The sequence below is a fragment of the Porites lutea genome, chromosome 3 (genome assembly GCF_958299795.1).
Source record: "Porites lutea chromosome 3, jaPorLute2.1, whole genome shotgun sequence".
Taxonomy (NCBI): domain Eukaryota; kingdom Metazoa; phylum Cnidaria; class Anthozoa; order Scleractinia; family Poritidae; genus Porites; species Porites lutea.
Genome location: NC_133203.1, coordinates 18,776,448 through 18,801,447, shown reverse-complemented (window position 1 = coordinate 18,801,447; position 25,000 = coordinate 18,776,448). Strand labels below are relative to the sequence as shown.

Sequence of the window (25,000 nt, the reverse complement as noted above, 5' to 3'; positions counted from 1 at the left end):
CTGTTCCCTTTCAGCCCCTTAATGTTGTGCGAAACATCAAGGAGGTGCTTCCTGGTGGAATGTACAAGGTGGAGGTGGAATGAAAAGGGCAGTTAATTACAAAATCCATTTTTAGTGGTCAGATGGTTCTGTTCAAGGAAAAGCAGGATGTGCTTCCCCTTTCCTGAAACATCCCCAAAGCTCTCCCTGCTTAACCTTCACAACTTTATTTCTGACTTTGGCATAACTGCGCGGAAGGAGATGTAAGATAAGGGTCTAAGATCAGCAAAAGGTGTTTCCTATGGCAGTATTGATGATTTATTTAAGAGTTATTGCCAGGTTCTGGGTTATGGACTACTGGCAATGGTGTCATCGTTTTCCGGCAAAGAGGAAGAGAAGGATGCACTTCACCAGAAGTTTGTTCTTGGCCTACAAAAATTACAGGCCTCTGGTTTTCTCTCTGACACCATCTATTGGGAGAGGGAAAGAAAGCAGAATCTTGGAAGTTCAATTCTAAGCCACCTGACCAGCTACGAGGAACACTCTGACTGCCTTTCATGTGTTGAAGAACCAAAACAAGCCCCCTGCTTCCATCCCTGTTGCCAGAATCTTGTGCTTCAAATGACCGTCAACTGTGGGTTCTTCTGTCAAAGAAAAGATGGTCACATTGAATTGCCAGATGGGAGTGAAATGAATGCCTCCTCAACATCCACAAAAGCGACTCCTACATCAAGCAGTCAAACATCTGGAGTGAGTAGCAGCTCTACTAAAATGCAGGATATCACTGCTGGAACAGGGAAAGGCAATTCAGGACATGAACAGTTCAATGATGCTAGTGCAGGGGCTGGAACCAAGGGATGTAATTGCTCCCAAGGCAATCAGAAAGGAAATCTCTCCGTTCCTGATCAGCCGCCCTTGATATCATCTGCTAACGTTCCCTGGTGCCAACAAAAACAGCAGCTTACTCTTTTCGAGCTAAAGGCTGAATGCCTTCAACACCTAGAAAGTATCAATGTACAAGGTGGTGAACTGGCTGAGTTTGTTATGCCACTAAGGGTTTATCTTGCAGACAGCAAACCTTCTCAGGACGATGCCACAGAAAGAAGAAACTTATGCTACTTCCTGAAAATAGTTAACAAGCATGCCAATAAGGGTATACAGGGTCAAGTGCACATATCTGGCCAAAATTGCAATCAGGAACATCCCATGCAAGTTCAAGGGTACAGCTCTTTTTGTGGACTTTGTGCAATGAACAATGCAATAGGGATTTCCAATCATGGGCCTCCCTTGTTTGATGGGTGTGATCTTGATTTGGCAGCAGGTGTAATGTGGTTAAAGCAGATTTGTGAAATTAGCTGTGGGTTTTCCACACTATCAGAGCCTATGAGGTGCCTTGACGGAGATTACAGCATTTTATCAATGGAAGAGGCAGCAAACAGGCAGTCGTAAGTAGACCTATTCGCTATATACAAGAGTGTCCGTTAAGAGAACTTAATCTAGTGTATGAATCCGCAAATGACAGCTTAAATGAGAAGTGAATATAGTGTATTAGTCTGTGTTCAAGAAACTGTTCTCTTACACCTTCCTTATAGCCAAAGAAGTCTAGCCGACTTTTTTTGCAATGTATTAGTGCCCCCTTTTGGGTCTTTTGTATTCCTCAGAAGTTTTTCCTCAACACGTTTATAACCGGTTATTATAATATTTTTGTAGTCAATAATATACCCAGATACAGATACCAACCTGTATAGTTGTAAGACTACGAGGATTAAAATACAACTAAGTAAGTAATTATACCCAGTGGCAAGTCATTAATTGTCTAAAAATTGCATGGCACGGTCTAACTACAAAAAGGGCTATTATGCACCATTATTAACATGGTAATTAATGTCAACATCGAATAAACTCAGAATTTCAAGTAACACGACTTTCACAACCTATTTTCAACACACCAGTTATAACAGGATATTGGCGCGTACAACAATAGATAGCGTATTCCGCATTCCGGAGCCCGGTAGTCCGGCGTCACAGATTCCATCTTTTTGGCAGAGTCTAAAGTCAAAGATGGAAGGTGTCGAGCAGGTGGTTGTTTTCTGTAGATATAGACGGATTGTCAGTGATCCTTCTTGTCCTTTGAGAATGATTTTGTTCTTTCTGACTACAACTTATTTCAAAGACTTCGAATGTTCGGTGAAAAGCCGACACTTTTAATTCTGCAATGTTTCAAGATGTTTCGATTTCATTACCTCGTCACGAAGTAATGCCACAAAGGACCAGACAAAACTGGAGCAGCAAGTCTGGACTAAAGCACCTGAGAGACATGTATGTAACATTTATTCACTATCTTTTATCCTTGTTGGGTCTTGTTACACCTACAAGTTGGACCGATCGAAGTTTTGAACTAACTCTTTTGCTCCTTGTGTTTACTCAAGCGTTCCATAAAATATCCATCCAAACGTCCATAAATAACACAGAAAACATGCCTCAGGTGACACGTTCTAACAATTCCGCTATTAGTATCGATAATGACGCATCTGATTTGTGACTTCTCGTCAACTTTGTGCTATTTTTGTTTAAAAAAACGAATGTTACGTTTCTTCCAATTTTGGTCAAATGACAAATAAGCGTCAAGTCAGATGTATATAATACGTCATTATTGATAAAGTATGAGATTGCCCAAATATTTTATGATTGATTTGATAACCTTAAAGATGTCTTTCAAAGAATATGTGAGAATTAAATACATAGGTTGTTGCTCATGGGAGATGTTAGCCACTAAAATACCTTAAATTTAGGGTTTGGTCAAAACACTGAGAAGATGTCCTTACTTTAGGCTAAATAATAGGAAGAGATCGAATTAGAGAGTAAAAATAAATTACTGAGCATTAAGTTTGATAAACATAGAAGATGATAAAGTTGATTAGATTTAAAGTTGTCTTTTCTTCTTGTTGAACAGCCAAACCAAAGTCAGCTAATTAATTATGCAAAAATGAGTAGATTTTGTCGTTTTTAGGGGGGGTCCCTGTAAATCCCAGGGAATTCAATATTGCGACCTTATTTTTTGTCGGGGTTAATATCTCATCACACCCATCAATTGTGCCAAGTTTGAGCGAAATCCGTGATTTGAGCATTATCACCTCCTGCCTGGTTCTCTCATGGACACGCTCTTAGTGTCTCAAGAAACGACAGGGGAGGTTTGCTCTGGTGTTGGTGTGGTTATGCCTGATAGTAATGCCACAGGAGATTCTTTGGATGACACTGAAGACATGGAAGATGATCCTTTCCATCTTCCCCCTCCACTTTCCCCATTAGGTCTTGAACCAATTGACAATGACATTGACTTTTCCAATGGGGAACATATTCTAGGTAATTTGTTAATGGATTAATAATATTATATTAGCCACCCAGGAAAATAAGTGGTATTTGTTGGGAGACGGGAACATTGCAGTTGAAATGTCTAGAATTTGTTTATTCATAATGTGAAACTAAAATGACCTTCAAATCTTAGTATACATGTCATACCATTATGAATACCATCCATTATACATAAGACATTATGAATTTGTCAACAGCTGTTTGTTGATACTGCCTTAGGGTTCTAACATAAACATTGTCGTAACAAAATTAGCAAACAAAAGATGACCTTCAGTCAAATCTTGCTGAAGAAAATACATCATTCATGCATGTGATCATAGTACAATTCAGTGTATGTGCTAATTAATAGTAGTTTTTTTCATTAGTTCACCAGAGTACTACAACCAAACTCACTTCTTTTTATTATATGCTTGAACAAACGTTTCCACTTTTTTATAGTCAATGAACCAGATGATGATGATTATGTCCTGCGTGATCTGCTCCAACCTGCCCAAGATGCCCATACTGATGTAAGAATTTTGTATTTATAATTTTTTATTATTGATAGTGATTTGGAGATGCTGTAGTTGTGTAATCTAGAACACGTACTATGAATGGTTACCATGCAGCTTTAAATACTTTCATTTGAATATTGTACTACTATTTAACCCTTTCCATATCCACACATAACTTCTCATTTTTTTTAAAATTCTTTAGTCCTTTCATAGCCTGAAGTAAAGTTTAGTAGACCTTTTTGTTAATCCATTTGACATTAATCGGATTAATGAAGACTCAAAATTGTTCCAAAGTGTTGATAACCAGTATGAAAGAGGTTAATGATAGTTATGGACTCGAACAGTGTAACAAATTCTCGCGAGCAAAGGGAAGAATTTTATATTCTGAAAGTACTTTAAGCAATTAGAAGCTGTATGCTGTTTCTCAATCAAAGAAATTCAGCCAAACTTTATTTTTATAATCTTGGAATCTCTAGTGTTTGTATTGAATTAACTTGTTTCCATATTCTGAGTGGTAATACCTTTTGCTCAATAGGTTTCGTCTCTACAAATGCTTTACTCTGGGGAAGGAAGAAATGTATTCCAAGGCCTGAATCCCATATCCGAGTTTTATCTGCATAATTTAAAGAAGGAAAAAGGTAAAATTATTCCAAGAGGGTTCTACCATGCAGCAATGACAAGTGACGAAATGGTAGATTTTGATGACTGGAGGCAGGTGCAGAAGGGGAAGTCAAGAGACAGATTTATTTACTACCACCCGGGTTGGAAACCTTAGTAAGATCTTGACAAGATCTTGGTGAAATCATGGCAAGATCTTAACATGATCTTGGCAAGATCTTTGGTAAGATCATGTAAGATCTTGGACAAGATCCTGTAAGATCATGCAAGAAGCTGCATGTTCTTAGTAAGATCTTGACAGGATCTTTTAATGATCTTGACAAGATCTTTCAACAATCTTGGCAAGATCTTTTAACAATCTTGGCAAGATCTTTCAGTGATGTAGGCAAGGTCTTTCAATGATCTTAAAAAGATCTTGCATAATCTTGACAAGATCTTTCAATGATCTTGACAAGATCTTATTATTGCTGATAACAGTCTGGTCAAGAAATTTTGTTAGATCATGTAAGATCTAATAGTCTAGTTTCGAATTAAAAATTACCGCTGAATACAAATATTAACGACCCATTCATACAGGGTTAGCCTCGAGGTAAAGTAAAATATTCAGAAATTCCGGCAAGTAAGTGTTTGAAATTTGAATATACACAATAGACAGCGTAAAAAACAGGTCTTTTTCTCCTTCGAATTTGTGAATATATTACTTCAGATGGAGGCTAAGGCTGTAAAAAGTGCGTCTTCAGTTCTTTAATTCTGTGGTCATAGCGAACTCGAAACTGGACTATTGCAACAACTGCTGAAGAAAACCCTTCCAAGTTCTTGGATAATCTTACAAGTTAAACGTATGTATGGCCAAATTAAGATCTTGAAGTGAGAGATGTTACATGTATGTAAGATCTTATCAAGATGTACGATGATGTACAACACTTCTATTATGTCAATACCAAAATCTTGAATGACATTGCTGTGACTGTTCTTGCCCATGACTGATACTCTCGACAAATAGATCCTATCTCACGTGCAGAAGGAGGAAGATTTGAATGATAAGTAAGCTACACCATGATAACGCAGATTGCTCAGATCTTAATTATTTGCATGAACAATATGAAAATTATCAAAAATGTTGTAGAGTTTATAAATACAAATGCCAATCAAACACTCAGATGCAACACTGTTATTGTGAAACAGTTCTTGAACACAGGCTTAAAGCTGAAGATGTTGGTTACAAGTCTCTAGTTACAGACCAATATGTCTTTAAAGCATATGGTTAAAACTTACAAAAATGTTTCTACTTAGGTCAACACAAATATATCAACCTAACCTTAGAATTCTAAGTTTAAATTGCAATGGTTGTAAAATACTTGGCAAACAACTAAAACTTTGATAATGAAAGCCGGAATCCACCAGGAAATTGAATAATTTTAATTTTCAGTGGACAAAAACCTTGTACCAGAATAATAAAAACGTATTGCATTCTTTCTTAAAATTTTCAAGGGCTAAAGATGTAATTAGTCATCTGTAATAACACCAAAGAAAATTTCTTATGGGAGCCCGAGCAAATGAATGTCAAATTTCCCCGAATTACATCTTACAAATTACATTTAACCTGTGTTTTCACAATTCTTGTGAAATTTGACACTTATTTTCTCGGACTCCCACGAGAAATTTTCTTTGGTGTTTATACAGACGACTAATTACATCTTTAACCCTTGGAAAATGTAAAATAGAATGCATTATGCTTTGAATTAATCTGGTACGAGGTTTTTGTCCACTAAAAATTAAAATTACTCAATTTCCTAGGGGATTCCGTCTTAATTACCATTATTTTGTAGTTAAGTTTACAGGTAACTTAAAAATGCCGTATATAACGAGCTGGCTGCGTTCATGATAGTTTAAATCGTAAAGTGCACTTTTCTCTTAAATACCAGTGACCAGTTCTAACCCTTTTGTAAACGTAACTTAATTTTCATCCTTTTTCTATCAGTTTCATAGTTTCCTTGCCACATCCCTGCATTTCCAGTTGCATGCATAGCTTGCCTGTACTTTTGTATTTTCTCACTAACAGTGGTAGTAAAATACTTTGCAAACAACTAAAGAAATTTGAAAAATATCATTATTTTGTAATCAAGTTCACAGGTAACTAAAAAATGCCTTATAATATAACAAGCCAGCTGCATTCATGCAATGTATTTTTTAAATCATAAAGTGCACTTTTCTCTTAAATACCAGTGACTAGTTCTTACCTTTTTGTAAACATAAGTTAATTTTCATCCTTTTTCTATCAGTTTCATAGTTTCCTTGCCACATCCCTGCATTTCCGGTTGCATGCATAGATTGCCTGTATATGTACTTTTGTATTTTCTCTAACATTGTTATATTGCAATGGTGGTAAAATACTTTGCAAACAACTAAAGAACTTCGAGAATTATCATTAATGTAGTAATTAAGTTCACAGGTAACTTAAAAATGCCTTATTAAACGAGCTGGCCATGCATTCATGCAATGTATATTTTAAGTTGTAAAGTGCACTTTTCTTTTAAATACCAGTGATTAGTAATATAACCTTTTTGTAAAGTTCACTTTGTTTGCATCCTTTTTCAAGGAAGGTATGAAACTGAACACAAAATTTTTGTGTTCAGTTTCATAGCTTCCTGGCCACATCCCTGCATTTTTGGTTATAGGCATCTGTTATGGCTTGTCTGTACTTCTGAACTTTTTCAGCACTGTAGAGAGCATTGAGAGCATCTAGGAAAATAAATGGATAAATTTGTTTCAACTGTACAATTGTATTAACTTCAACATACCCCGCACGCAAATTTAAGTCATGGCTGACCAGATCAATTGACTTAACAGTATTTTGTGTTATAAAAAGTCATGTCATCCGTTATTGTATTCTTTATGAAAGCCAACGAGACAAACCACAAGCTGCCCAAGCAATCTGTTGTGTAACCGATGTAATTTTATGGTGAATGTACTGTATTTGCCATTTGCGTCATCTGTAGTGGTGCTAAATATGTACACGTATCAAAGCGAAATAATTAAAGGTTGCGTCACCTTACCTTTGGTAAATTGTTGTCCTTTTTCCCTGAGAAGCGATTGAGCGATTTTTGAAGGTTTTGAGTTAGCTTTTTACTGTTCCTCTTAATATGAAAGTCATTTCCATTAAGAGGAAAATTAAACAGCGAACTCAAAATCCTTCAAAATCACTCAAATTACCACTTCTCAGGCAAAGGTAAGGTAACATAACATTTATTTAGCTTTGACTTGCACATATTTAGCGATGCAACTCTACAGATGAAGCAAACGGTAAATACAATTTACCATAAAATTACCTTGGTTACACAAACAGATAGTGTGTGCTCCCCGTGCACAAACATGGTAATGTCCATGGCCTACCCCATGGCCCACTGTGTGTCCTACTGGCCCCGGTTGTTCAAAGAGCGGATAACTTTATCCAGCGGATAGGCCTATCCAGTGGATAAAACTGCTATCCACTGGATAGTTATCCAGTGGATAAAAAGTTGTTGCACAAAGCGCGGATAGCCTTGCGTATAACTATCCGATGGATAAATCGCTATCCATACAGTTGCCATGGTAATAAATCTAGCCTTGCGTGAGCTTAGATTGCGCGTGCGAGACGGACAACAACATGGCTGAAAATATTGAGCCTTCACCGGCCAAGCGCCCGAGAAAGCCTAACTTTACGCCAGCAGAGTGTGCGGTAATTTTTGAAGAGGCGGAAGAGAATCTAAGTATAATTAAAAGCAAGTTTTCGTCAACGTTATCGAACAAAAATAAGTCGCGAGTTTGGGAAGAAATCACCACCAAAGTGAATGCCCTCGGTGTATGTAAAAGGAGTGTTGCGGAGGTGAAAGAAAAGTGGAGGGGTATGGTCAGTTCAGCCAGGAAAGAACACAGCAAATGCGCTGTGTCACGAAGCAAGACTGGGGGAGGAAGAAAACCAGACTCCCCAAAAGGAACAACCGTGAAGATAATTCAGTTGTTTGAGGACGACCCTTCGTTTAGCGGCATTTCCGGTGGGATAGATTCAGGTAAATCACTGCTTTGCTAGAAATTCTAACTTTTAATAGCAGTATATCTACGGTATGAAGCTGTCTGTATTTCAAAGGTACACGAGCGAAACGATAAATCACTTTAAGTAGTTATGTTTCGCCTGAAAGGCGTTTGCGTTGAATTCTAGTTGGTAACTTTTTCGCCTTCACTATTAAGTCTTAAGCTTTCATACGCCGCATTTTGCCCAGGATGCGTTGGACCCAGTAGAAGTTAAAATGTTTCCGGCTAAAGTTCATTGAAAAGTGAAGAATTTTCTTGTAAAAATGGCTTATAGTAAGGCTCATATCGTAATGTATATATTTTCGTTGGTATACCGATATTCGCATGCATGACTTTGAAAAAACAAAACCAAACCATTCTCCGCTTTAATATGAGCGAATGAGCGAATAATTTTGGAAACCTGTACCAATCCAATCTATCGAAAACGGCTACTTGCCCTATAAGAGCTAACCTTGTTTCGTTTCCTTTAGTTTTATAAAAGATGTTTTGGTCAAGCTGAAAAGCTCACCCTTTTCCTCAGCGGTCCGCATATTGTCAGCTGCAAATTTTTATTCTATCATCAGAAGAATTGAAAAATTGTCAACTTAAGCTAAGGAAGGTGTTACCAAAATCGATAGCAGTCTTGTTACCCAAGTTAGTTTTCTTTAAATTACCATTTGCATAAATAAGCTTATTTTAATCTTTAAACCCAAGAAGCAGATAAAGAGTGAGAAAAACTGGTCAGTTGGCGTTGAGATTCCCTGGAGTACTTAGTGGGAAATAAAGTGTGAAAAGGACAATCAGACTAGTTATGGGTTTTAACACAATGTTTACACAGCACAATTTTTATGCAGCACAACCAGGGACTCAACAATTGATGCTGACATCCTTGAATTGTCAACTCTATCTGCTGGAGAAACCAGTCCCTTTTCTGGAAACTCACCCACCAGAGAAACCAGCTGCCAGTCTTCAATCGTGCCCGATCCACTACCCATGCCAGTAGCTCTACCTGATACACAGCTGAATTCCTCAAGCAGTTCTGCTGAATCACTACCTGTATCTTTGCCGTCAAAGACCTCAGCAAAGCTGCCTGAACAGCCCAAGAAAACTCCAAGAAAGAAGGTGACAATGGACAAGATAAATGAACTGCACCTCTCTGTTCTTCAAAAAGAAAACATGAAACTTGACTTGGAAATTGAAAATATACTTTTAAAGAAACGAGAAATCTTGTTGAGCATTCAGGAGCTGGAATCTAGATCCAATTTATTTTCCTAAGATGCCCCTTCCCACAATAATCCAAACCATGGCAATTCAGTGAGGTGAATATTTTATGTTTCATTCATTTTATATGTTCAGAAGCCAATATTTCTCATTATTGAAAGTGTTGCAACTGGAAGTTGTTGATCATATCAGTGCAGATAGTGAGTAAAAATTGCCATGGTTTCGGATAATGGTCTTATATATCTCTTGAAATTTTTCTGTCACCATATTTTTTTATATATCCTGATTAGCCAATTATGTTAACTAGAATGTACACACTGTGCAAATCCACAAAATGGGCTTTTTACGCATTTTGCTTGCCTTCAATCAATAAGGGGTGTGGGTGTGGAGAAACACGCTAAGTGCATTGTGGTATCCTATTAACTGCAAGATTTTCCCTTCAAATTGCTCTGTATTTACTTGTGAAACAAAAAGGAGATTTTGAAGTTCCATAGATTATTGACATGATGGCCCATGCCACCCAACTCTTTTGATTGTGTCACTGTTCAATCCTACAGTGGGGTGCTCCCTTATATGGCCTATATGGGGGTGTGCCGCCCTAATTATCAACAGGATGAAATTTGTTTGTAATCCAAGCATACAAAAGCAATGACTATAATGGGTATTTGCTTTACTGAAATTGATAGAAAATGACTTTAAAATCAAGATAAAGTGCAATAATTTGTCCTTTGCTCTAAATCAGGTAAAAAAAAACCAAGGGTTTTGTCCTAAACAGATCAGAGTATTTAAGCATTTTTTTGGTTGTTAATATGGTAAGGGTTTCAAACCCTCAGTAGGTCACCCTTTTCCCAAATGTGGGACAAGTAACCCCCCCCCCCCCCGGTATACCAGTTAACCATGTGTAGATTATTTATTCTCACCACATGAAGAATGAATCACACAGATTTATTACTTTTTTTGTCTTTTATTATTGAAGTCTGAAACAAATGAAAAAAGTAACAAACCAGTATTTGAAATATACATATACATGTTTTCATTGGCAACAATAGAGGCAATGTTCAAAATTAATTGGTTTTATAGTTGTGTAAATATATTTTTGAAAGTGAATATTATATTTGAAGCCCAATATCCTTTAACTTAACTTAGAATTTGGTGTGGGCATTGCTACATACATTTGTACATTTACATGATTATAATATTCATGATTGCTGATTGCTCCTTGCATACCTGCATGCCTATAGTTACAGGATTCATACAGAGTCTTGAGTTCTTGAAAATTTCTTGAAATTTGCCTAGGAATTAATTTTCCTGGGCAAATTTTGCAGACCTAGAAAAAGTCTGGAAAATAGAGATGAAGTATTGAAAAAATGGTAAAAAGTATTGAGTTTTTTTAAAGTTATAATATAAAGTGCTTTTAACAGCTACAAGTGAATTTTTTTTTGTGCTAGTGGTCCAATCTTATTCAATCTCACTTGTATGTTCGCAGCGCATCTTGGAAAAAGCCTTTGTTCCTTCAGTTTCGGTAAGGTCTCTATTGATCACCTATTTGATAACCTTGAGTATAAAAAAAGAAATGATTGTTTTGGAAAACGTCTTGAATTATGGATTCAAAAATCTGTATGAACCCTGCTATTAATGCGACAACATAAACATATGTCAACTTTTATCATTATAGCTGAGTATTTACAAAAAATTACAAATTCTTGATTTTTAACATGACAATGAATTATTGATTTTAAAAGTAACTATAAATTTATCTACAAATCACAATAAGTTGTAGTGTTACCACACATTTCCTGAAACGTGTAACCACACTGTGAATAAAAAGACACTACGCATTCCGATTATCAGTTTTGTCTCTGATGGCTGATTATACAGTTGTATCTCATTAGCAATCGGGGTTGCTAACTCAAGGTGACAAAATTACCTTCCACAATTGAAGCAATTGCCATGTAATGTTATCTTTTTTTCCCTACCAAGTACAGGCAACATAAAATCTACGTCACATCCATCTGTATTAAAAATTCAAGTACATTAATTAGAGCACCAATGGACGTAGTCACCTCTCAGCATAACAAACAGACTTTCTCTGTCATTTCTTAACACGCAAGTTAAATCTGCTCATTTCAGTTGACTTTCAATGTGCCATCAACTATGTCATTTGAATGTTCAAAGCAGGATCTTACAATAGCTAAGCAATTTTTTTGCAGCACTTTTTGGTCAACAAGTATGGTCAATAAGATTACAGACCATGGAAATGACATGATGGAGAAACAATTTGTTTTTTTTTTTTCTTTCTTGAACACACAATTTTCCAACAAGTTTCAATGGAAATGGTTGTTCTAAACTGTCAATAGTTATTCCATGTAAAACAAATCAAAAACAATTAACCAGGTATGGTCTATACTTCTATTGACTATAACATCTAATGATGTCAAAACATGTTCAAATTTTACTTTGAAGAGAAACCACACTCCCCTGCGGCTTGTGTTAATTTCCACTTATTTTCAGTGTCTTTTTTAAAGACCATTAGTTCCCAACTAATCAGCATGGTAGAATGTGGTTGTTGTTTTAAAAACCTGCTAAGAGATACATTTCCAGCTATAGCGCTGATTGTCATTCACGATTTTCAAAGATGACAGCATTTTGAAAGAGATCTTTCAACTGGGCATCACATTATTGTAGGCACTATGTTAGAAATGGGCAGAGAACATTACATATACAAGGTAATGATTGCACAAAGTCAAAAGAATTAATTATATTTTGGTAAGCATTGCATTACATACCTTTGGGTTTCTATTACAAGACTGTAATTGTTATAACATAAAAGGGTTTGTACTGGGGGAACTCCCTTATACAACCTACAGTGGAATTGTGCAGCTGGACAGGGTTTGGTTTTTGTCCTCTCTATCCAGAACTAGATAATTTTGCACAAGTCTGTCTTAAACATGACACAATTTTATGTGAGTCTACATCCTTATTATAAACAGGGTATTGTATGTACGTGACAAATGAACTTGCTCTGATTGCAATAGCCAATATAAATTATCTTAGAAGAAGATGGCATGCATTTTATAATTCCTTTTCCCTAAACAGGGTAATATTATTATGATCAGCAATAAAGTGAGTGAAATATCCCAAAAGAGTTAACATATATGAATTTTAGGATTTTGTGTCTAAAGCAAGGTTAGATTTTCAAACCCTGTAACAGCAGCATGGCAAGGCAGCCCCCCTGGGTTTGGGAACTCAATAATAGTTCATATTGTTTTTTTTTGTAACAGTACAACACCCCTTGCAAGGAAAAGTCTGACTCAATTTCTCTTTTTATGTGACAAGTGTGCACTCCCTATGTACATTAAATTAAAAAAATGTGTTGGTTATGTGCTGTCGCACTGCATTACCAGTTTCATGCCCATGGTACTGGCTGTGCAGGTCGGCAGCACATCCCTCATCCTCCATGTCACAATCCTCTGGATCTGTCTCCCCAAGGGTCACTGCAATATTGTGTAAAATGCAGCAGGCTACAACGATAGTGCAAACCCTGTCGGGAGCCATCCTCACTTCTGAATGTAACACATGGAACCTCCTCTTCAGCACACCAAAAGCCCGTTCAATGATGCATCTGGTCACCTTGTGCGCTTTGTTGAAGAGCTCCTCCTTGCGGGTCTTGGGGTCAAGGTAGGGAGTCATCAGGAAGGGCGAGCAAGCATATCCGCTATCCCCAAGTAATACACCATCTGTCAGACCATTCCCTTCGAGGTGACGGCCTATAGCAGAGGTCCGGAAAATGTGGCTGTCATGAGTTGAACCAGGCCATCTAGCCACAACATTTGTAAACAAACCTGTAAAATGCCATTAACATTATTAATTGATTAATTAATTACTTTGCTGTATGTCCAACAGAGCATTTCCAGTAAACAAATTTTCAATTCAGCTTAGTATTTCTAAAACTTTACAATTTCCCACTCTAACCATAATGTTAGCACGTTTCCGTTTCTGTTTCCGTTTCCGTGATTCCGTTTCCGGATTCCGGATTTTATTGCTGACTATAAAAGTAATCGAGCCAATTGCTCGCATGACAGAAACGTTTGGTTTAAACTGAAGCCTAAATTAAGTAATTTACGTATTTGCTTACCTCGATGGTTGCAGATTGCCTGCACATTGATCGAGTGATAACCTTTGCGGTTCACGAAGTCTGGCTCATTTTCGTGAGGGGCTGTTATTCTCACGTGAGTACCATCGATACAACCAATGGCACACGGAAATCCACCAACACGAAAAAGACCTTGCTTTATTTCGTCTCTTTCAGCTCTCGTTGACGGAAATTTGACGAAATCGCCAACCTTTGCAGATAAGGCCTGTGTGACACGACGTACAACTCGGCTGACTGTTGATTTGTCGAAGCCTAAAAATGTGTCTCCGATTACTTGAAGAAACGAACCCGACGCTAAGTACCTAAGGGTAATCAACACTTGCATCTCCGCTGAAATGGCGTGGTTTCTGTTTGTTTCAGGCATAATGTCGTCTGCAACAAGTCCAACGATGTAGTTGATTGCATCTCGCCCAAAACGATATCGACATCTTAACTCGGAGTCGGTGTACGACGTTAACGGGTCAAGCTGCCGGCGGAAAGTTCTCCTTTTTCTCGGAAGTTGGTTTACTCGGTTTAGCGACAAGTTGCTCTGTAAAAGATGCAACTGTCGACCGGCCATGTTTGTGTCGTTTATCCGGTGGTTAAAAATTTATACTACCTACCTTACCATGGATAAATTTATCCGCTGGATAGCGAGTGGATAACGCTATCCATCTTTCGAACAACCGAGATGGCGCGAGTGGATAAATTTTATCCACTGGATAGTGATTTATCCGCTGGATAGGACTTATCCGCTCTTCGAACAACCGGGGCCTGGTGGTCAGATGCAAATGCATAATTGGATTTTAATTCTTGAAATAAAGTTTTGTTATTGTTGATATTGTTAACCACATTACAACTATGTGTTTCAGGTATAAACTTACCAAACATTTTGCTCACTCTAGCCTCATCCAGAGGTGGTTTGTTTGATCTTCTTGACTGGAATAATATTCCCTCACCCAGCTCTTGTTTCTGGAATAACATGTCTAGGAGGTTCAGAGCACACTTGTGGGGCTCCTTGGGGGGTGCCTTGGCATTCATCAGGTTAATGCCATCATGCCACTAAAAGAAATTTAACATGTCATTAATCCTTCAAAAGGAAATTTCCTGCTTCTATTATTTAGATAAGGTGCATGTCATTATACATGTATCTGCATATGTGCACTTTTTCTTAATTAGTAATAGTGTAGTCTACAGGTGTATAATACGTTTATGATCCTGTAACATTTAATGATAATAACATTTTGTGACATTTTAAATTCCCCCTGGCTCTTTCTCCACTGCCGTGGTCGCAGTCCTTGTTTTATACTGACCGTTGACACAATTAATTCAAGTTTCAATAATTATTTATATGGATCACCATGTCAACTATAATTTAGTGAAATTATATATAATTTGTCCACATAACCACCATCCATGGATAGAAGTTCAAAAATTATGGAAATTCTGAGGGGGCAGAGTCTCAAAATTAAAACAAATTGTTATATTGTTCCAAGGAAAGTATGAATTTTTAAGAAACAAAGCGTCAGACTTATCTTGATATGTTTTAAAAAGTTTGTTGACATTTAACTGGTAGTAAACTCGAATTTCCAAGATGGTTGCCAGGTAGGTATGAATATTTGGGGGAAAACAAATTAATTTAACTTTTCTTACAATTTCTCGTTTACTGAGAGCTGTATTTAGAGCAGGAGCCTCGTTACCATGAAGGTTTGAACCAGATAGAGACTAAAATAGAAGTGAACAAACATAGTTAGCTGCAGTTAAAATTATAACGTTAATGTTGGTGTGTTCTATTTTTAAAACTCTTCAACAAATAGTAAGTGGTACATAAGAATGCTTGTTACTTTTACATAGCTTCCATGTGTACTGTCACATGAGCATGGGGTTATAACCTTTGCTTGTAAGAATTGCAGTTTTATTTGGGTATAATAAACTATACAAGAATCAAGTTAAACTAAGCAGACTATTTTATTGAAGCCAAGAGTTTGAACCTACATGGTTTGGAGAACAATTAGCAGCTGGGACAGTACTGGAGAGTTTTTCTTTGATGTTTTCAAGTGATGCTTTCATTTCTTGCACTTCCCGTTCCAAATGTAGAATTTTTTTCTCCAGTTGACTAGCTGCAGGGGCTGTGCACGTTGGCCGAGCAGGTATGTTGGCGATTGGCTGTATGAATTGCAAAAATTTAAACTTTTTGTTTTAATTCAACCTCTCTCATGAACTAATTAACATTGCATGCCATCCATAAAAAATTATATATTTTTTTATTTAAACCCTCAAGTCAACCCCAAGGTTCTGGAAATTGCAATTTAACTTCACCCTTTCCTTAAATTAAAACCAGTGTTCCAGATAAAAGGGGGATGGCGATCTTAGGTCAAATACCCTACAAGGTCAGATTACATACTTAAGAAGGGGGTTGATCAGCTAGCTGTTTCAATTTTTCAAGGCAGCTTTTCTTTCCTTAAACACGTACCAGTAAATATATTTATATCATATACGGTAGTTGCCTTCTTTCCAAGCTTTAAGAGTAGTTTCGCAACTTTGTCTTGTTCCGCCTTCATGAATTCATCTCCACTATCGTCACTGCTATCTTCGACAAAATCTGGTTGTGCTTGTGCCTTGCGTTTCCTGGATTGTAGATCAGCTTGATCTGAAGCTGCACACTTCATTGGTTCCCCTTTGCCTTTCACTGGCTCTTCTTTATCTGGTAGTAAAATTTTTACTGAACTTTATGAACAAAGAAAGCGGAGCAAAAGCAAAGATACCGTAAAATTCCGAAAATAAGCCCCTCCATGTATAAGCCCCTCCAAATATAAGCTCCCCAAACTCGTAACGTGAGAAATTACAGTGTTTGTATGAGATTCTCATCTCGAATAATTTCTGTAAAATGGCTGTTCTAGAAAACATATCAATTGTAAACTAAAGCTACACAGCAAAGGATTCTATTAATAAGTTTTGGGGGCGGTACCTGTGCTTAGATTTTTCCAGAGGCTTGCTTTAGATTTTCAACGTTTGTCTGCAATTTTTCGCGGGAAATTTTTACAGACAAATGTGTAAAAAATTTTAAAAGTGATTTTAGGTCTTCTAGCACATGTAACGCCCTCAATTTGTTTTTTTTTAGTAGAATCCTTAGGAGTGAAGCGTTAGTTCACAATTCATTTTTTTTTTTTTTTCAGAAAAGCCGTTTTACAGAAATTATTCAACGTTAGATTCTCATACAAACACTGTAATTTCTCACGCGGTTGCCTTCTCGTCAAGTTGGCTTCCAAAACCGTGACATTATTCACGGGATTCTCTAAGAGCTGTGATCCAATCCTTCACCACTGCCTGCAAGTCCTTTTTTTTCTGTTCTCAAGTTTATATAACCGCTGGGAATCATTTTGTGACTGAGTTTTTGTCTTCTCTCGCTTGCATAGCTTAGGACTTTTAATAAAGCCATAGGCTAGGTTCTCGAGATTCGAGGATAGATTTCTTTTAAAGTTTTTTCCGTATTCTCAAAAAGCAAACACCACGAAAAGCTTCATTGTGCGTTTTTCACCGTAAAAATTAGCAAGGTTTTTTTTTCACTGGAAGAGCCACCACAACTTAGTAGTATGACAACAGCTATCACGTTTCCCGCCAAAATGACGCTGGTTCACGCAGGGTAGTTTTCAGAAAGTCATTCTCGTGTAAGAATCTGTTAAAAGGACCCTGTCTAGTTATTCATATCACACATAATTAGTGGAGTCAAAAGTTAAATATTGTTTATTTGCTGAAGTTCACAGAAAAATGGAGTAGATTAGCTAGGCTACTTACCAAAATTCAACAAGTAACCCATGTACACCTTGGCGCCGGTTTTTACTTTTAGTTTCGCTCCAAGTTTAATGTCTTCGTCGGTACATGAGATTTGCTTCCTTTGAACTAGAGAAAATGTGTTGTCATCCGGAAAGGAAAAGAGAAAAAAATCTCGATCCTCTCCATTTTTTTGTCAAACAAACAGTTGTATGGTTGAAGTTTGCCCAAGAAAAGATAAGCTTATTCGTCTTTGAGTATGTAAAAAAAGCCAGAGAACATTGATCAAGTAAGGTACACGGAGTTTTCTTACCTTTTTGTTTCTGTTTGATTAAAGTTCTACACGTCATTTCCAATTGATGAAAGAGCGAAAGAGGGATTAACAGCGATGAAGAGCGATGAAGAAAAAGCCCCAATTTGGAAAAAAAACAAAAGTATATATAACTGGGGCTCACTGCTTATCACCCAATAAGGAGCATGCAATTTCCCGCCTTTCTTGTAACTGTCAATTAAAGGTTGTGCCAACCAATGAAGTGACCACAAATTTCCCGCTTCGCCTGCATGCTCATTTTACGCAAGTACCCTCTGAGAACGACGTGAAAGATGAAACCATGGATTCGGACGGCAGCGAAGATTTATTCGATATATCTAAACAAACAGAATTCGAATGTTGTAGTATCAAGCGACAGATATCGAACAGTAGTGACGCAAGTGATGATGATGCAGCAAGAGATGTCAGACAAAAACCAGACGGCCAAAGGTGAGGTGAAGACCGACACGACAAGCGCGTCTCCTTTCGCGTAAACATCGCAGCGATGAGGAATCCTTGGATGATGACAACCCCGTTGATTCAAATAATACTACTTCAGTTTGTGGCAAAAAAGTTTTAGGCGCGAAAGACGTGTCTACATCTTCAAATGAAAGCGAAAGTGGTTCAGCAGATCTTCCACATGCGTGTACAAACGAAACGACAACCGTTGTGTGCTTTCCTTCGTTTCAAGATACAGACAACGAACAATTATCCACTTTTGCGGCTGATAGCGATTGTAGTGATGAAAGAGAGATCAATCCTGCTCTTGTGAATGAAGAAGCAGAGGATGAAACTTGCATATCTTCGCTGAGTAACTCCAATAGTTCCAACGGTGAAGAATTTAATTCATGTGGCAATTCGAGTGGAAACGATAGCAGTTCAAGTGAAAGTGACGAGAACTATTTTCTCTCCGACAGTGAAGGTCATTGTGCGAACTTATTTACGAAGAGCATTTAGGAAGGATCTAATTTGTCTGTTGGTGCCAGTTGTATTCTTATCATGCAGTTCAGTCGCAAGTACAAGCTTCCCCGTAAAGCTCAGAGTGGTCTGCTCATGTTAATTAAGTTACATTGTCCTGAAGAGGTTGAAATAGCTTCACCTCAGACCTATAAAGAGTTGTTAAAAAAGATTATGCCACCGCTAGCCAATGTCACGAAAGTGCCAGTTTGTTCGATTTGCACACAAAAAAATCAAAGAAGGTGCCATAGAGTGTGAAGATGGACATCCTGTGGGAAGGCCCACCAAAGAGGATTCATATTTCATTGAAGTACCCCTGGAACCGCAGCTGAAAATGGTCATTGAAGGTAAGATTTTAGCAATTATAAATGGACAAAAATTGTCTTTGTTCAATGACATCAATAACATTATTGCTTCCCCTACCTGCCAATTTTAAGCTCGAGTCATCTCACACTTCAGTGTCCTAACAAGCCCTAAGGTCAATAATAGCGGAGCTCTCGCGCGCGAAGTGCGCAGCGGAGCACCATGGGTAACAAAATGTGGTAAACTACCCATCCGAGAAAATTTGGTAATCACGTGACCGTACACCGACCGCCCGCCCGACCGTCCGTCCGCACCACAGGCATACCAATGTTTACTCTCACACTTTCTAGCTACTTTGGGAGCCCAGGAGAAAGCTGATTGCACATCAATGGGCATCAACGTCGTCATCAATTGACAGCTGTCAAAACAGGGTATCCGCTGACCAGTATCACCTGACCGTATCGCGGGCTCAGGTGTCGACCCATCAAGGTCGAGTATTTTTTTGAAGTTATCCGCTGAAAATTTACTCGTTTTGAAATGATCGCAGGCTCACGCTTACTTTTTTTAATTTTAATTCACATCAAATATGTTGTGTTTATGTCAGTATCGCCCAGCACTATAACGATTTTGATTTCAAACTGACCGCAGACGCAAAAATTCAGCCAGTTTTTTTAAAATACAGGCGGGGAAGACCTTTTCTAACCATGGTCATGTGTTGGTCACGCTCCACGTCCAATTTTTATGCTCTGATTGGTTAAAATTTGACAGGTGAGTTCATGCGTAAAATTTATGCAGCATCTTGAAAGTTGTTTACTTTGACAGCTGAAGCTGACAGAGTTTTGAGTCAACTTGTGATGTTTTTAACTGTCTTTTTCCACTGGATGTAAAAAATGAAATACAGCTGCTATCAAGAGTGTTCTCTTATTCATGGCTGGTTTGCTTATTGGGTTTTTGGTTGAGAATGCGTCGCTTGTCAAAGCCGATAATCCGATTTCGGTTGGCATCGTTTTTGTTTTTCACCTTGCTGGATGCGTACGAGAATTATAAAGGCTCAAGCGATCCTTGCCTTTCTTGCTAGCTTTCAGGAGCTGCATCTCAAAATATGGTAAGCCTGAGTAATTATTGTATTTATATCTAATTTCATGAAGTCCAGTGGCACAGTTTATGAAGCTAGTTTATGCACGTTTGTATTAAGATTTGACTGAGACACTGATCTGACCTAGTATGAGGTTTGATATAAGCTTAAGCTTACAGAACTTTAAAAAGCCTTTAGTCGATATTAATTCACCGTAAATAGAACGAAAAAATTTCCGAAGAATATTTAGTTATAATTTTGGCTGTACTTGGCTGTAGAAAGAAAGCTTTGAGCGATTTTCTTGTCGTGAGTTCATCTTTGAAAAAAGGAAACACCGGGAAACCGGCGGCTTAAAACATAACCTTAATCTTTAAGCTTACTAGTGAAGACTTGAGGATTCTTAGAGACACCTAAATACTCATTTGTTTTCGTGAATGAAAATTGTTGTCTCTGTAAATGTTCTACCGAATTATATTTCTTTATTGATTGTCGGTAGTCTCAAAAGTGTAATTTTCATCGCTTTGCCGTTTGTTTTCAGGTGTTCATAAACATCGCTTGTAGGATTACTCAAAATGCCAAGCGTATCAAACGCTTTTTAAGATTACACATGGTTATAAAACCGTTAATAAAAAATAGACTCAATAAATTCTTTATCACGTTGAAGCGTGACTCTTTTAAAATTTCTTGGCAAATTTGGCGCTTGTCAAAAGTTAGAACCGGCTGGCCGTATAGGTGATTTTGGACATTTTTTGAACGTTTTCGCTAATTAAAAGTCCACGCGTGCTTCGATGGTCCTGAGCATTGAATGAATGCAATTTTTCTTGAAAAATTGTGAAATACTGCATTTTGTACGAGGTCTGCATGATAAAAACAGCGCCTCATAGTACTCTTTCTCCTCAGATGTGGTGTTTAAAAAAAAATAAAAGAATGGTTTGCACGCACCCAGATTTATTGGCAAGAATTTGTACGCTTGTCGAACGCAAACAATTCGGCCTGATTTGTTTTCCAAGAATTTGTTTTCCACGCCTTATCTACTGTGATCAAGAGCCATTATTGCTCTTAAATGTGACCGAAGACTATTTTTTTGGTGTACAAATAAGGCTATATTAACTCGATACAAGATTTTTTTCACTCCAAAATAACTTGGCTTTTCCCTCAAAGGTCACATGTATGTCTTTCAAACGTTTGAGGCTAGAACGCGAGCAAATCAGGCAGATATTACTGGACTTGGAGCGATTGACCTCTGACACGAGTTTCAAATTAGAAAATATGTTTTTAAAGCGAGCGGAACGAGATTTTCGGGTCGCGAGGCGGCCCAGCTAGCGATAAAATCGCGATAAGTCTTCGAACCGCGAGCCAAATTTTTATATAAGACGAAAGACTTCTTCGAAAGTGTAAAATATTACTTGAGAATATAAACAACAAATCTCTGTCGGCGGTGCGGTCCGGTAGGAAATCTTGTCGAGTCAATTTGACAGTTCTATTGTACTTTGAAGAAAAAACAGATGACGCTCGCGCGTGAGCATAATCAGGACACTGTCCCTTTAAGTTAACTGATTTGAGGAATACAAAATTATTGTTTGATTTAAGTTATAAATTTATTAATGGGAGCTTCGCTTTTAGCTGTGGCTAAATCTATATATTACAGCGAACCCTCTTTTAAGGGAACAACCTCTATTATTAATTGGACACTGGGAGGGTCCCAAAGTAGTCCGCTTAATCACTGTATAACATTTTAGGTTCAAAATGGTTTAGGGTAATTTCTTTAACAGACTCGCTCATAAGCAGACATCTCTGCTTAATACTACCTCTACGAAACCCCACTAATGAACTCCCATACAAACTGTGCATTTATGAATTTCTAATAAGTGGACATGTGCTTTTGACGAGCACTGATTGAAAGCCAATGTTCAGTGTGGCTACTTTGCTCAGGTTGGCTATTTAATTTTCTTTTTATTGAATGAAGAAAGGTGAAAAAAAAAGTATTTTTTGATCTACTTCAGATATATTGAATCCCCTAGGGAATTTCCATAAGCGCTTGCAGACAAAGAAGTACGTTTAGACATTTCCTTTCTTCCAAAGCTCCCCTAAGCAGATAATCAAAAAATAAATCCAATGGCCTGTGGAATCTTTTTTCAATGAGTCAACTTCAAATCCCTGTTCATCACAATGATTGTGGGCTTTTAATTACTAAGTGGAAGCATCCTAGTACACTACGTTATTGCTATTATTGCAGCATTGTGTAAGGCAGTCAAACAGAAAATATCATTTATTACTACCGCATTAATACTATATTTAATACTACTTCTTACTTCTGCAGTTGTATATGGACATCTTTTTGTGTACCTAAGGGTGTCTGCCTATGAAAGCTTTACCTGTATTTCAATGTTTGTTAATGTTTCGATGTTAATGTCCTTGTTTTTTTTCTGTGATATTGTATTCAAGAGAATTTCTTGGAAGTTTTTGAAGCTTGCTCAAAGCAAGTTCTGGAATGCAATGAAGAAGTGAGCTCATGCAAAGATATTACAGATGGATCCTTATACAAGAACTTTTACAAGAAAGTACACAGTGAAAGTGAAAATGGAAGCTGTCACCTAAGTTTGATGATTAGTACAGATGGAGTACCTTTGTTTAAGTCTGTTCACTGTTCTATTTGGCCTCTATATCTATGCATTTTAGAGCTTCCATTGCAGAAAAGGTTGTTATAATTAATTTTTTTTCTGCTCATATAAAAGCCAACTTTTTACAAAAACATTACAGCTGAGGCTTCAGAAGTCCAGTCTCTAAAATCAAAATGCAAACTGAAATGCGCAACTATATAGCATGTTGTGAAATTTTGAAAAGCCTGGATAAATTTCAAGATTTATAATGGCATTAGGGAGCTTAAGCAGCAGCGTTCTTGAGTGACGGATGTCAACCGGAAGTGGACTTTCTGCATCATTGGGAAGTGGTCTTTATAAGAGAAAACAGACTTAGCAATACAAATTTGTTAGTGTTAAGGCACAAAAAAGGGAGAAGACCTTACTTTGGGTTGACGTGCACTCCTCAAAAACATCTTTGCTTAAGCCCCCTATTTACAATTCAATGTCTAATATAAACAAGGTTTTACAGTGCTACATTGAAATTTCAATCATTATATGTGCAGATATTCAGTGAAGAATGTTCTTCTCATTGGTCTTTGGTATGGTGTGAAGAAGCCCAAAATCAATGCCTTTTTGGAAGAATTTCTTTGCAAAATTGGGATGCTGGAGACAGAAGGTGAACAATTCAAAACTACTTGTCAGTTGTAGGCCATTTGCACTAAGAGTTCATGTGACATTGTTCTTGTAAAAATGAAAGTTAATGATTTTGCCTTTGAAAAACGATTAGTGGGTCATATGTTAAACAAAGTAATAGTGGTTTGGTTTTTCAAACTGTGCAGTTTTGCAGGATTTGCACCCCCCTTAAGCACCCCCTCATTATTCATAATCATGAATAACTTACAGGTTGAAACAAAAAAATAACTGGAATTGGATTTTGAAGTACAACACAATAATACACAAATCATCAATTAGCAAGCTGGTATTGATCTGCTGAAATTACTACAGTGATGTAACTACAGCAGCTGTATCACAGTTGTACTTAATCTTTGAGGACTTCTAGTATACAACAAATGGGAAGATGACTTTCTAACTTTCAAAGTGCACCTGCTCTGCTGTATATGTGACCTGCCAGGAAAAGCCCTTGTCTTTCTACACAAGCTTTATAATGGACTGTTTGGTTGTATGGTATTTTATCAATTCCTAAAAGTGACCATACATCTGCAGTGATTTTGTTACCTCTGTGTCCTGCATCCCTGACGCATGAAAATCCCCAAAGATGTAAAATAATTTGTGGTATGCATCCTGTAGGACGCAAAGATCGATTGATTGATCTGAAGATGTTTTTGTAGAATATTCTGTTTGTGTAATGTCGGTCACTGACAGGCTGTTGTTAAATTAATGACGCCTATATTTCTTTTAGTTTTTGTTGGGATTTACAATAGAAGGAGTTTATTATTTTAAATGTAACTGAGTTAACTGTAATACAGAATTTTGGAGTCTGTCTGCAGATTAATTGCATGGTTACAAAGGACCCAGGGACTCACTGTTTTTTGAACAGGGACTCAATGGTTCTGGACTGGGACTCATGATTTTTTACAAGATGAGTCCCAGGACTCACCATAACTATTTGTAACAAAAATCACTGCATCTGTAAACTTAATTTCCTGCTTTACATTTTACTTATTAATGGATAAGTTTCTGGTATTTTTGTCACATACAAGAATTATTATTTGTAAGTTAAACCATACTTTAACCTATCTTTTTTTCTACATTTACTCTAAAAGGTCTGTTTTCAACCTGGAGTCAGATTACCCATCAGGGGAAATGTCAGAGTTTATCCCTATGCGGGAGACAAATATGAGATCAGAACCAGTGACGCAACTAGACAGCATGCATTGCTTGCTGAGCTGTCAGGTACAGATGTAAGTATAATTAATTATTCTGCAGACCACTATTAAATAATACTCGATGGTTAGGAATATGGTGGCACTGTAAGTTTTTTGAATTATAAGAAGCTCAGGTGAATCTGGGTTTAAGGCCCAAAATCGGAAGGCAATCTGAGGCAATGCTGCACTCAATTTTTTTAAAATAAGACACTCTCATACACACATTTTCCTGCTCCTCTTGTATGATATT

The 25,000-nt window shown here is 37.4% G+C and overlaps 3 protein-coding genes and 1 pseudogene across 3 annotated transcripts in view; all 4 read left to right on the top strand.

Annotated features, from left to right (window-relative positions):
- The window catches only part of LOC140931798 (uncharacterized), a 5,165-nt pseudogene extending 3,737 nt beyond the window's left edge, over positions 1-1,428 (top strand).
- Positions 1,429-3,131: 1,703 nt separating this feature from the next.
- Positions 3,132-4,620, top strand: LOC140931796 (uncharacterized). The gene is made up of 3 exons (XM_073381530.1): positions 3,132-3,342; positions 3,790-3,860; positions 4,381-4,620. Exons 1-3 carry the CDS (start codon positions 3,132-3,134, stop codon positions 4,618-4,620), a joined length of 522 nt encoding a protein of 173 aa, XP_073237631.1.
- Positions 4,621-7,934: 3,314 nt separating this feature from the next.
- On the top strand, positions 7,935-9,991 carry LOC140930651 (uncharacterized). Its single transcript, XM_073380370.1, has 2 exons — positions 7,935-8,512; positions 9,352-9,991. Exons 1-2 carry the CDS (start codon positions 8,110-8,112, stop codon positions 9,786-9,788), a joined length of 840 nt encoding a protein of 279 aa, XP_073236471.1. The 5' UTR covers positions 7,935-8,109; the 3' UTR covers positions 9,789-9,991.
- An 8,460-nt stretch (positions 9,992-18,451) lies between these two features.
- The window catches only part of LOC140930650 (uncharacterized), a 23,944-nt gene continuing 17,395 nt past the window's right edge, over positions 18,452-25,000 (top strand). The window contains exons 1-5 of the mRNA XM_073380369.1: positions 18,452-19,251; positions 22,728-22,980; positions 23,428-23,540; positions 23,916-24,049; positions 24,649-24,786. Of these exons, the coding sequence (XP_073236470.1) occupies positions 19,095-19,251; positions 22,728-22,980; positions 23,428-23,540; positions 23,916-24,049; positions 24,649-24,786 (795 nt within the window). The 5' untranslated portion in view covers positions 18,452-19,094. The remainder of the gene's footprint in view (positions 19,252-22,727; positions 22,981-23,427; positions 23,541-23,915; positions 24,050-24,648; positions 24,787-25,000) is intronic.